This window comes from Cervus elaphus, chromosome 33 (genome assembly GCF_910594005.1).
Source record: "Cervus elaphus chromosome 33, mCerEla1.1, whole genome shotgun sequence".
Taxonomy (NCBI): Eukaryota; Metazoa; Chordata; class Mammalia; order Artiodactyla; family Cervidae; genus Cervus; species Cervus elaphus.
In genome coordinates this window covers 49,518,326-49,532,310 of record NC_057847.1, presented here as the reverse complement: position 1 = coordinate 49,532,310, position 13,985 = coordinate 49,518,326, and the positions used below count along the sequence as shown (strand labels likewise).

Below are 13,985 nucleotides of genomic sequence, written 5' to 3'. Positions count from 1 at the left end.
AATTTACAATATTCCTTGACAGTTCAAGAAATACTTAAGCATACTGTCTTTTAATAAGAGTATGAAAAGTACAGTTCTGACTTTTTTCTTGTTTGGATATAAAAATAATACAAGTTACATTGTTATAATATCTTCTTGATCCTTTTCATAGAGCTGTCTTTTTGGCACTTCATTAACTAAAATTGTTTGGTTGAATTGCTTCGTTAGTCATCTCACATCAATAAAGTTGCTCAGATTTGTATTAAGGTGCTTTTACCATTTAAGATTATTTTAGTTTTGCTTATTTATATACCATATAAAATTTTAAGTTAAGGAAAAATTATTTACAAAGAAGGAATTTTCTTTAGTGGGACATTCTATACATGATACAGGGAATGTAAAAACAGAACAGAGAATTGCTAAAGTGGAAAACTCTAAGGTTTGTTTAAAGCATTTCTACATGTGCATAGAAAATAATAAGAATGTACAACAAAATGCCAGCAATGGTTATATTTAGGTGCTGGAATTATTGGTGATTTTTATGTTCTTTTTCTGTGTTTCAAATTTATTATAATGAGCATGTGTTGATATTACAGTTAAATTTAAAAAATAAAAGTAATTGTTGGTATGCCTGTGTGGTATATTAATATGCTAATTTTTATTAATGTAGTAAGAAGTTACTGATATAAATAAACTTTTTACACTAGACTGTTTAAACTTTTCACTTGTTTAACTATACAAATTCATTATTTTCCCCCAGTTTCCAAGTTAGTCCTTTAAATCCCTGAGGTATTACCAGCTCTTCAGAACATTTCCCACACTTATCTATTGGAAAATGATTTTGCTGCATGTTTAGCCTGTCTATCAGTCTCCCCACAAGTCATTTTGATGGAAAGTAATATGAAGTATACTAACCAAAAAAATGCATTAAGACTGAATTTTGTAAAATTCAATTTAATTGTATAAAAAAAAAAAACCGAAAAGAAAAGATGGATTATTTTGACTGAATTATCTTATAGGTTTTGTGTAGTAAAAGATCTCCTCTATGAAAAATAATTCTACTTGTATTTTTGAGAGGTTGTCTTTTCTTATTGGATATTTGTTTTAATCATCAAGGTGAAACTCATTATAACTAGTGCTCACAGTTTTCCTAAGATTTTGATCACTGGCATCAGATATAGTTTCAGTTTTTATTCTTTATGTGTAAATTTTCCTAGCAATCCTAGTCTTGATCAGACTTGTGTTATTTCTGCTGTTTTCCATGATTGCTCAGAAATTCTCATGGTGGCTGAAATTATGTCATCAGAAGCTTGCAGCTATTTTTTCTGTAGATTGCCTTCATTCAGTTAGTAATATTTTTAATGCTCAAGTGAACAAGACAAGTGGCAGAAGCTTTTTCTTTGTGAACTTACCATCTAAGTGAGTACAGGATAAGCAGAAAACATGTCAGCAATGCAGTTAACTATCCAGTATGATCAGCATCACCGACTCAATGGACATGAGTTTGCACAAACTCCAGAAGATGGTAAAGGACAAAGAAGCCTGGTGTGCTGCAGTCCATGGGGTTGCAAAGAGTTGGACATGCCTGAGCATCTGACCAACAACAATAATCAGCGTCATCCTATTGGAGTTCTTTTTGCTCACATGCAAACTTCCAGGTCATAAAACAATCACATGCAAACTTCCAGGTCATAAAACAATCGACTGGGTTCTCAGAGCATGATAGCATCTGCTTTCTGCAGAGGAGATGAAGGTGAAGGTTTTGCCACAGGAATAAAAAGGTGGTCATATTAATAGAACCAGAGATTAAATAGAACCAAGCAAAAGCCAGACCTTATTCCAAGTGTCTGATCTGGGAATTCATGGGTTTCTTTATTTGCTCATTTTGCGAGCTAATACAATACCAGATTCCAGGGCAAGGAATCAAGTTTATGGTTAAACTGGTATTTATTAGATTGGTAGAGAAAGACATAAAAGACGGACTGAGGCAAATGCTTCTGCTGCCACTATTCTGTGAATACTGTTGCAATGAAGTTATTATTGAAAATTCCCATTGCCAGAGTCCGTGATTATTTTCAGCCCCCATCCTTTTGTCTTATTTGAGCTCTCATTTCTTAAAACTGACATCACCTTTGGTCTTTCAAATATAGTTCATTCCCTTTTGGTTTCCTTAATGATTTTTTATGCCCATTTCTTCTAATTTTCTTTTACTGACTCCCTTTTCATTCATCTGCTGTAAATATTAAGGTTTCTTAAAATTCTCTTCTTGGTGTTCATATCCTGATTATTTGGGGGTTAATCACCTCATTGAGGATTTTTGTGTGTGTTATAAAATACGTATGCCTTTAGCCTTGACCTCTTTCTTAAGCCCCAGGATGTTCTTTTTTCTCTTCTTGTGCTGCCTTTTGGATTCTCCGTCTAGACCCACAGACTCTCAAGTTTAATTTTTGTAAAACTTAATCTCTTAACTTCAGATGATCTTATACTGTATTCATTCTCTCTTCAGTGACTCCCAAAACTTAGGATCTTGTGGGTTTTTAAAATCCCTTATCTTTAGTCCCTAAATTTCTAACTCTTCCTTGTGCATCTGTATGTTCCTTGAATACTCAGTCTTCAATGATCTCTTCTCTCATTTCTTTAGTCTTTTTCTTATTGCCCAAAAATGTGCCAAGGGTCCCCATTTCCAAAAGAGCCCTTTCACTTGAGCCTGTCTTTCTCAATAAACTACCACCTTCTGTTTTTTGGCTTTTTTTTTTTTAAGTCACAGTTGCATTTTCAAATTACACTCATTCCACATGCTAACAAGGTAATGCTCATAATCCTTCAAACTAGGCTTCAACAGTATGTGAACTGAGAATTTCTAGATGTACAAGCTGGATTTAGAAAAGGCAGAGGAACCAGAGGTAAGTCACCAACATCCATTGGATCATAGAAAAAGCAAGGGAATTCCAGAATAATATCTACTTCTGCTTCATTGACTAGGCTGAATTCTTTGACTGTTTGGATCGCAACAAAATGTGGACAGTTCTTAAAGAGATGGAAATACCAGGTCACCTTACCTGCCTCCTAGAAATCTGTATGCAGGTCAAGAAGCAGCAGTGAGAACTGGACATGGAACCACAGACTGGTTCAAAATTTGGAAGGGAGTGCCTCAAGGCTATATGTTGTCACTCTGCTTGTTTAACTTCTATGCAGAGTACATCATGTGGAATGCCAGGCTGGATGAAGCACAATCTAGAGTCAAGATTGCTGGGAGAAGTATCAACAACCTCAGCTATGCAGATGATACCACTCTAATGGCAGAAAGTGAAGAGAAACTAAAGAGCCTGTTGATGAGGGGGAAAGAAGAGAGTGAAAAACCTGGCTCAAAACTCAGTATTCAAGAAACTAAGATCATGGCATCCTGTCCCATCGTTTCATGGCAGATAGATGGGAAAGCAATGAAACAGTGACAGACTTTATTTTCTTGGGCTTCAAAATCACTGCAGATGGTGACTGCAACCATGAAATTAAAAGACCCTTGCTCCTTGGAAGAAAAGCTATGACCAACCTAAACAGCATATTAAAAAGCAGAGACGTCACTTTGCCAACAAGGTCCATATAATCAAAGCTATGATTTTTCCAGTAGTCATGTACAGATGTGAGAGTTGGACCATAAAGAAGTCTGAGTGCTGAAGAACTGATGCTTTCAAACTGTGTTGTTGGAAAGGATTCTTGAGAGTCCCTTGGACAGCAAGGAGATTAAATCAGTCAGTCCTAAAGGAAATCAACCCTGAATATTCATTGGAAGGACTAATGCTGAAGCTGAAGCTCCAATACTCTGGCCACCTGATGTGAAGAGCTGACTCACTAGAAAAGACCCTGATTGCTGGGAAAGATTTAAGGCAGGAGGAGAAGTGAATGACCAAGGATGAAATGGTTGGATGGCATCACCGACTCAATGGATATGAACTTGAGCAAACTCAGGGATGAGAGTAAAGAAGAGGGAAGCCTGGCATGCTGCAGTTCATGGGGTTACAAAGGAGTTGGACATGACTGAGTGACTGAATAACATTTTCAAAAAATAAGGCATATTGTTTAGCTTTTACTCCATTTTAGTTTACTTATATTGTACTGTGTAAGGCGATTGATGGCCTCCTAATTGTCATCCAGGAGCCTTTTTTTAAGTCTGCACTTTACTTAATGTCCCTGTAGTATTGGATGTTGCTGATCTCCACATTTCCTGACTCTTCTTCTTTCTTCACCTCCTCTTCCATTTGCTCCTCTGCCTCTTACTTGTCGCTATTTCTTTTGGTCTCCTTTATTGAAGGCAGACTCTTTACCATTGAGCTACCAGGGAAGCCTGAGTTTTGTATATAAGCAAAGTAAATGATCTTTGTTCTCATGGAGCTAGTTGCAGTCTGTTGTTTTTCAGTCACTCAGTTGTGTTCGACTCTGCGACCTCATGGACTGCAGCACGCCAGGCTTCCCTGTCCTTCACTCTCTCCCTGAGTTTGCTCACTTATGTCCATTGAGTTGACGATGGCATCCAACCATCTCATCCTCTGTCGCCCCCTTCTCCTCCTGCCCTCAATCCTTCCCAGCATCAGGGTCTTTTCCAGTGAGTCGGCTCTTCACATCAGGTGGCCAAAATATTGGAGCTTCAGCTTCAGCATCAGTCCTTCCAATGAGTATTCAGTCTAGAAGAAGAATAATTTTTATCTCCCATCCCTTACCCTCAAAATAAGTAAGTCCAGTAAGTCAGAGCTGTCTTGGAAATTATAAATTTATCACAGATCCCTTTGCCAATTAAATAGTAGTTTCCACTGCTTTCTAGTGGATGAAGTGCTAAATGGCAGGACTTTTTTCTTAGGATATAAAAGTAGTGGGATTCTGTTTTTGTGGATTTTTAATCATGTGGTTTAATTTGTGGCTATTTTGTCTGTAAATTAATCTCACCAGTCAAATTTAATGTTGTCACCATGATAGTAGAGAGGCACTCATACTAGTTGCCCTAGAATAACTAAAGCTAATTTTTACAGAATGAGTAAAACCAAAATTATCCAATAAAATGAAAGTTGGTCATATAACAATATAAAAACAGAAGTTGACTGAGAAAATACTGTTAACCAAGAAAAGTAATGTCAGGATGTTTAAACTGTGTATTGGGTTCTAATTACCTCAGCTGTAAAGAGGGTACTTAACTACCAGGCAGGACATTTCTAGCAGGAGCAAGAAGCACCAAGAGAAGAAAATCTGAGGCATTGTTTTAATCTGCTGACATCTTCTGCAGAAAGATAGGAAGCAGTGTTATTTTGATAACACTGTATAGGAAATGATTCTGTGGGTTGATGGAAAGAGATTATCTTCCTCCCCACTCCAGGATTAGATTAAGTTCTTGATTTAATCAGTGAAGGTTATAAAATCTTATCAGAAGCAGAGTGACCAAACAGTTGAAGCACATGCAACATATCACAGCACTGTTTCCCTTGGTAACCAGAGCTACCAGTTATGCTACAAAGCTCTAAGCATGTGGTGGAAGTTTGTTAGATCCAGAAAGCTCTGTGGGTTTTTTTGTTTTTGTTTTTTTCTTCATTTATTTTTATTAGTTGGAGGCTAATTACTTTACAATATTGTAGTGATTTTTGTCATACATTGACATGAATCAGCCATGGATTTACACGTATTCCCCATCCCGATCCCCCCTCCCACCTCCCTCTCCACCTGATTCCTCTGGGCCTTCCCAGTGCACCAGGCCCGAGCACTTGTCTCATGCATCCAGCCTGGGCTGGTGATCTGTTTCACCCTAGAATATACATGTTTCGATGCTGTTCTCTCGAAACATCCCACCCTCACCTTCTCCCACAGAGTCCAAAAGTCTGTTCTGTATAAAGACCAATACAGTATACTAATGCATATATGTGGAATTTAGAAAGATGGTAACAATAACCCTATATGAAAGTTCTGTTCTTATTCTGCCACCATCCTTATAGACTTTGAAAGTATACATCACCATTCCAGAGAACTTCAGTTAATAATGGGAGAGCGTCCACTTCAGGCTGATGTTTGGAAAATATTGGTTCTTTTGGTTTGGTCTTATGTTTCAGGCTCTGGCTGTCCTCTTTAGAGACCATGTTACTCAGTCTCTCAGATGCACTTAAGCTGACTCCACTGAGACTTTGAATAAACCAAACAATGGCCATTTATAATTGTATTGCACTAAAAGTAACTATCACATGGACTGGGATACTTGTATTGATATTGTCAGTGTCGTCTCTTCCTGTAGTCACACCATCTTGGCAGCCAAACTGTAATAAGAAGCCAACTAATTAGCTCTAGTAGTCACTATCATAGGACTGAAAATACAAATGATCATTGTCCAAAAGATCATTACATTTATTCCATTAAGTAATACCAATATGAGAAATCAAATCATGTAAAAAATATGTTTTGTAAGTCATACTTTCTTAAATTCATACAACCACCAAATTGATTAGTATGCTAATCTTAAAATTTCAGTGATATTTCCCCCCCATTTCCAAGTTTTAGGAGATATTTCAGTTTGTTTTGAAAATAAATCTTCATCTCTAAAGTAATAAAAGTAAAAAGGTTGGGATACCACCACTTCAATAAGCATTCACAGCTTTTTAAAACTCCATAATCTTTTTCTAAGCTTCACTACAAATGGATCTTTGTAACCCCTAATCCATCTTGTCAGCCTCTCTGATCTTCGAAAAGAGCAGGGAAACAGATGTGACCAAGCAAATTTTTACAAATTTTACTTTTGAGATAATGTCAGCATATGTTGTCTGCATTGATAAAGGAGAGAGAGATCCCTGAGATGCCACTGTCCAGACATGACATTGTCATCAGCAAGATGAGTGTCGAGAATAAGGATTCTCTAGTATTTAATCAGCTTTGTTAGAGAAGTTGTTCTGTATGTGACTGGTACAAAAAATTCAAGATTGTATAGTGTGGAAAATTCTGGAAACATGCTAAGTTTGTCCTTTTCAATATCAGAGGAGTCATGTACGTATTCAGTTTGCAATATATTAGAAAGTATTCATCATTTATTTTGGAGGGAGGTAAAAAGAAACCACCTGTAAATTCTATTTTCTGTTGAAAAACAGAAACACTTAATGATGCTAGTAGATAAAGACTAGTAGATCCTCCAGTGTGTGGAATCGCAGAGTATCAGAATTTTGAAGGATTCTGGATGTCTCTAGTTCACGACTTACCTAAGTCATAAATCTGTTGTAGACGTCTCATTAATTCAGGCTTCTTAAATATTTTAAGTGGTGGAACTCACTACCTCTTAGGGCAAATATCTAATTTTGGTAAATCTTACTAATAAATTCTTTGTTAGATTGAATTGAATTGTGTTTTTTGCCATCATGATACCTGATCATAACTGTTAGACTGATCACATTTTTTTCCTGTAGACAAAGTTTAATCTTTAAATGTTTTCCCTAAGGATTGTAGTTGATGACAGTTTTTATTTTTTATTTAGCTTGTAACACTTCAAGAAGCAAAACTGCTGCTAAATGAAGATGATTACCTTATTAAAGCTGTATATGACTACTGGGTGAGAAAACGTAAAAACTGCAGGGGACCATCCCTCATTCCTCAGATAAAACAAGAGAAAAGAGATGGCTCTACCAACAATGACCCTTATGTTGCCTTTCGGAGGAGAACAGAAAAAATGCAAACTCGAAAGGTAATATGCAAATTAGGTTTAACTGAATGTACCTCGATAGTATTTAAGACCAATATTTTTTTTTCTGCCAATAGCTTGAGTAATTTTGAGTAATTTGGACATAAAGTGAAGCCAGTGACATTGTTGAACTTTATTTTAGAAAGCCTGCTCTTCGGTAGCCTCTATCCCCCAGTTGTTTGCAATGTTTGTTTAATGTTTATTTAATACCTATGAGCTTTATAAATCTATTGATTATATCATTTTAGGCTTGCAATTGAAGTGATATGAGGAAATTCGTGTTATGAGGAAACAGGAGTTTTGAGTTCTTCAGTAAGCTATACATTCTATACATATCCTCTATTTGGAAGCTTAAGAGTTCCTTTGAAACCATATTCTAAATCGTAAATGTTAAAAAGGACTTTACTCCCTCTAACTACTGTGGGGTCAGGGGAAGTTGGTAAGGGTTCATTTTCAAGCCTGTTCTGCTGACAGTCACAATTAAGACACTAAGACAATGAAATCTTTTTCTCCTTTTCTGAACTGTCAGTTGTGTCAGATTTCAAATTGACAAACTTGTCCTCACCTGGCTTTCAGAAGCAAGATGAGCCAGAATTCTAAGAGAAACTGGGTCTCATGCTGTGAAATGATATAGTAAAGAAGAAGACATTATTTTGGGGGGGGTAGTCACTGTCTTCCACTTCTCATAATTAATAATAAACACCAGACACTAACACATTCTTTAACATTGTAGAATATTAGGGACATATAAATGTAAAAAACGGAAGGAATTGTAATTGGAGGTCAGCGTTTTCTCTGGATTCCTGTTTCTCCTAACATGGAGTGCTTGTCCTTGTCAGCTGTTAATATAACAGCTGTGAAGCATAACAGCTGCCAGGGATAGTACATTTTAGGGGGAACTCTTTTGGTTAACAGCTAGTTTTTATAACTATTTCTTGGATCTCCCAAATGTGGATGACATTCCCTAACCCAGACTGAGTTTTCAGTTTGGTGTTTTGGTTCTTGGCTATAGAGATATTAGATATTTGATGAAGATTAATGCCTTGTTTAGAAAAGACTATAATGAGATAAGTTTGTAAATACAGTAAAGTTTTATAAATTTGGATATGCGGAAGGAGAGGTTTATCTGAATTATTGAAATATCTGAATTTCCAATTTTTAAGAGAAATATAATTGGTTCAGTTGTATTGGAAAACAGAGCAATATATTTTGAAGGAAAAGTACTGTTGGGTTTCTTTTAATGGATAGGCATGAAGTACTTAAAATAGCAGTATTATTGACATAAAAAACAATATTCCTAATATTTAAATGTGTTTTACTCTTAAATAAGTTAAATCACTATTTTCTAACCAGCATGTTTGAGAATTGCTAGAAACAAGTTCCTGTGTTGAGGCATTTCTCCATTGTAATAACTAGGCCAACGTTTTCCTGACACTGTGATTCCTGCCCTTCCTCTTACATGTTATTTTCATATTCACATCTAGCATGGTACATTTTCTTTTTCAATGGTCTTTTTATTTCTCTGTCTTTAGTTGTGGGGCCAAAGACTATTCCCCTTCATATATACTATTGTTTCTTGGAAATGTCTGAGTTTTAAAATGAGAAAATTGGGAAAGCAATCGAGAATGAGCACCTTAAGTGTTCCAGAGGTGCATATCCATTGGGATATGCAAAAAATGAATACTAGTTAACAGAGGTTCTCTGGTTCCTTTCCTATTCCCACAAACTTAAAAACATTCCAGAGGGTATAGCTATATAAATAGCTGGTGCAAAGGCTAGAGTGAAGGACTTCTGAAATACTTGCTTAGAAGTCTAGAACTTAATTTTAATCATTAAACTAATGTTTAGTTTGTGAGTGCTGAAGTGCTTCAGGGCATCCTTAAGTGAGATGGTGTTAAGGTGCCAGCATGTCTGAATGCACTGGCTGGGAAGGCTTGAATCAGCATATACATTGATGTGTTTAACCCACAGGTGAAACTGTTAACATCTGTGCCTTCCTTCTCTCCTCCTGTGTGGCCCAGGTGAAGCAAGATAGGCAGGAGAGCAAACTTCCAGGGTGGTGGTTCTAAGTCTGGCTGCACATAACAATCACTTATGAATTAGCCTTGGTTTACAAAGATCTATGGTTAACTATAAATTGTAGCAGTTTGAGAACCGCTTCCCTAGAGATTTGGCAGTTGATCAAAACTGTAATATGTAACTGGAATAGGAAGATGGGAATTTGCTCTAAGCAGAGTTGGTTGTGGAGAAGGGTAAAGGGAATGAGTAAATTTGAATATAGGGAGTAGACAATCTTAAAAGCACAGAAAAGATGTCACTATGAACTTACAGATTTTAATATTGCTGCAGCTAGAAATAGATATAAATCTGGGCTTGTTTATGTACATAAATGTATTATAGGCTTATTTCCTAGCTCTGTTCACTTAGAGCGTATAGAAGCAGTTAGTGTTAAGTCGCTCAGTCGTGCCCAGCTCTTTGCAACCCCATGGACTGTAGCCCATGAGAGTCCTCTGTCCATGGGATTTTCCAGGCAAGGATACTGGAGTGGTTTGCCATTTCCTTCTTCATCAACCAAGTACCCTACATAAAGCTAAAATCATGACTCCCTGAGTTGGTCAGGTCATAAACCACAGTTCCTCCTCCCCTCCTGCTGCCCCACCACCATTTAGCCTTCTTTTGAAGTCAATATAAGAAGTGTTCTTCAAGCCAAGAGACAGAAATGTAGATGTTCTAAAACAGTGAGGAAACCTCTAGATCTGGTTTTGACAGAGATGAATAGTGAACAAGGCCCAAATTAAGCAAGACTCCAAAAATTCACAAAGAAGTTATCTGAAAGGGAAGAAGCTGCGTAGCTGGTATTTTGTTGTTTAGTCACTAAGTTGTGTCTGACTCTTTGTGACCCACGGACTGGAACCCACCAGACTCCTCCCCATTTTGGGGATTTCCCACGTAGAAGCAACTAGAGTAGCATGTAAAAATACTGTTTTCCATTAAAGGAAACCAGGGCTTCTTAAAAAAAAAGGTTGATTTCAGGTCTGATACTAGGAAAGCATAAAGGTAAACTTGGAACATTCTGCTTTGCCAGAATATAAAAATGTGATGAGAGCATGTTGGAGCAGTGTCAGACGGCCTCAGGAGCCATCTTAAATTAGGGGGACTCTGCTGATCACATCTGGGGGAGTTTGTGTGTCACACACAGTAAGGAGGGTAATGGATTATAACTCAGAAGGTAACCCTTGCATCCGTACTGATATAAATGTATAGATAGATGATAGATAAAAGAGAATGCTTTTCCTTATCATAGATTTCCAACTTAAAAATGTCAGTGGAATGATGGTGTTCAAAAATCATCATCTGGCAACTACCATTGTTTCTGGCAAAAGTTAGAATTAACGGATGATAAACTGATGGGGGAAATTTGATTATATAAAGTCCCACAGTGTACTTTTTAATTAAAAACAGAAAAGAAAAATAGTCATTTGACTAGAGAAACCTGGCAAGCACCATCTTAATCGAGTGATCAAAGTTAACATCAGCAGTAATCTGACAAATAGGTATCATTTAGCTCCTGGTACGATGAGCAACTGGAGAAAGAAATGGCAACCCGCTCCAGTATTCTTGCCTGGAGAATCCCATTGACGGAGGAGCCTGGTAGGCTACAGTCCATGAGGTCACAAAGAATCGGACACAACTGAGTGACTCCACTTTCTTTCTTTCTTTCTTTCTTTCTTTATGATGAGCAAGGGACACAGTTTCACTTCTGTAATGGTCATACCAAAAGTTCACAACCTCAATTTAATTGTGGAAAAACATCAAAGAAACCCAAATTAACAAACATTCTACAAAAATAAATGGCTTCTACTCTTCAAAACTATCAAGGTCATGATCATGATAGAAAGACAGAGGAAGTATTCCAACTTATAGGAGATTAAAGAGACATGGACCATAAAGAAGGCTGAGCGCCAAAGAATTTATGCTTTTTAACTGTAGTGTTGGAGAAGACTCTTGAGAGACCCTTGGGCAGCAAGGAGGTCAAACCAGTCAATCCTAAAGGAATTCAACCCTGAATATTCATTGGAAGGACTGATGATGAAACTGAAGCTCCAGTATTTTGGCCATCTGATTTGAAGAGCCAACTCATTAGAAAAGACCCTAATGCTGGGAGAGATTGAAGGCAGGATGAGAAGGAGGTGACAGAGATGAGATGGTTAGATGGCATCACTGACTCAATGGACATGAGTTTGAGCAAACTGTACAAGATAGTGAAGGACAGGGGAGCCTGGTGTGCTACAGTCCATGGAGTCACAAAGTCGGACATGACTGAGCAACTGAACAACCCCAAAAGAGACATGACAGCTAAATTCAATTTTAATCCTGAATCAGGTCCTGGACTGGGAAAGAATTTATTATTTATAATAAATTTTAATAATAAAAATTATTATTGTCCCACTAATGTCCTTTATAGCAACATTATATAAATATAGGAAATCTGTATATACTAACTTGTATTTCTTGCTGTGAAGGACATTAGTGGGTCGATTGGTGAAATATGAGGAGAGTCTATAAATTAGATAATAGTTTTTATATCAGTATTAATTTCCTGATTTTGATAATGTTACTGAGATTGTATAAGAGACTGTCATTATTCTTAGAAAATATACATTAAAGTATTTAGGGGATGAAGGCATTATATCTTCAACTTGAAAAATATTTTAAAATACTGTTGCTAATAAGTTATATATGTATGCATGTGTTTATATACATACATGTATGTGTGTCATAGTCCATTTGTGCTGTTGTAACAAAAATACATAGACTGGGTGGCTTAAACAATGAATATTTATTTCTCAGTTCTGGAAGTTGGGAAGTCCAAGATCCAGGTATTATCAGACTTGGTGTCTATTGAGGGCCTGCTTCTTGTTTCATAGATGGTCCTCTTGCTGTGTCCTCACATGGCAGAAGGGGCAAGAGAGTTCTCTGAGGTCTCCTTTTTATAAGGGCACTGATCCATTCATGAGTACTCCCAAAGCCCTCACCTCCAAATAAAAATCACATTGGATAGTTAGGATTTCAACATAAGAATTTTCAGGTGATGCAAATGTTCAGTCCGTAACAATGTGTATATACATCATAGAGATATATAAAGCAAATGTAACATATTAACCTTTGGGGAATCTGGATGAAGATAATATGGGGATTTTTTATACTATTTTTGTAGCTTTTTTGTAAATCTGAAATTATTTCACAATAAAAGGTAAAAATAGAAGAAAGGGCAGGAGTGGGGTTAAGAAAAATTAGGGAAGCTACTTATTTGGGCCTAAAGAGAGCAGAAAATGAATGAATAAGAAGGGGCAGAAGTGCATAGTCCAAGAGAAACATTTAGTGAAGAGGAGGACAACTTTAAAATGTTCTGATGCACTTTTTGTTCAGCTGGTGTTATTTATCTTTTGAACTTGTATTTCTTTCATTCTTATTAGACTTTAAGCCTTTTGAGAATAGGGGACATGTGAAATACTTTCTACAGAGAGCAATACTGAAGTATTCAAGTACTTTGTACTTTAATATTTGCTCTTGGTTATGTTCTTTTTTTTTTCAATCATAAGGTGCAACTGCTGCCTGGTTACAAAATATTTTGCTTAAAACTATGCTTTAGATTTTTGTCTTTTGTCACATATATTATTGAAGGGGGAAAGTGATATATTTTCCTTGGATAAGATTAAAGGGTGATTTATTATTCATAACATAGTATTTTTTAATATTCAGTATGCACCACCTTAATGAGATTAAGTAATGTTTTATAGGTGATGATTAATTTTCAAATACAAAAAACTATGCAAAAGAAAGAAGTAAAACTTTGTATCTTCTCAAGTTTTATTTTCTCTTTTATAATCCTCCGATACGAAACCTGGCTTTCTTTGGGTTCAGATTTCTAATGTCACATTGCTTTATTAAGTAATGTATGGAAAGCTTGCTTAAATGCAGTCTGTCTGAACATATAGAATGAGGAGTGGTAGTGATCTGTTTTTAAACAGATAGTTCCACACCTAATAGAAAGTAAGAATTCTGTGGCTATTTGATTGAGCAAAATATTTTTATTAACAGTAACTTTTATATGCAGGTGATGCTGCTAATTATAACTGACCCTTCTCTAGTTATTCGTTAGAACTTTTACCTGTGAGTTAGTTCAAGTTACTTTTGACACTTCAAAGTAAGAATTTATAATGAAATCCAGACCTTTTACTAGTAGATCTCTTTTCTACTCTGCAATGAGGTTTTACTACATTCAGCATGATAATTCCATTCCTTGAGATCC

At 36.4% G+C, this 13,985-nt stretch overlaps 1 protein-coding gene across 2 annotated transcripts in view; it reads left to right on the top strand.

The window, feature by feature from the left end:
- EPC2 (enhancer of polycomb homolog 2) overlaps positions 1-13,985 on the top strand; it is a 125,682-nt gene that overhangs the window by 84,669 nt on the left and 27,028 nt on the right. For both annotated transcript variants that reach the window (XM_043894264.1, XM_043894263.1), the window contains exon 4: positions 7,469-7,675. In XM_043894264.1, the coding sequence (XP_043750199.1) occupies positions 7,469-7,675 (207 nt within the window). The remainder of the gene's footprint in view (positions 1-7,468; positions 7,676-13,985) is intronic.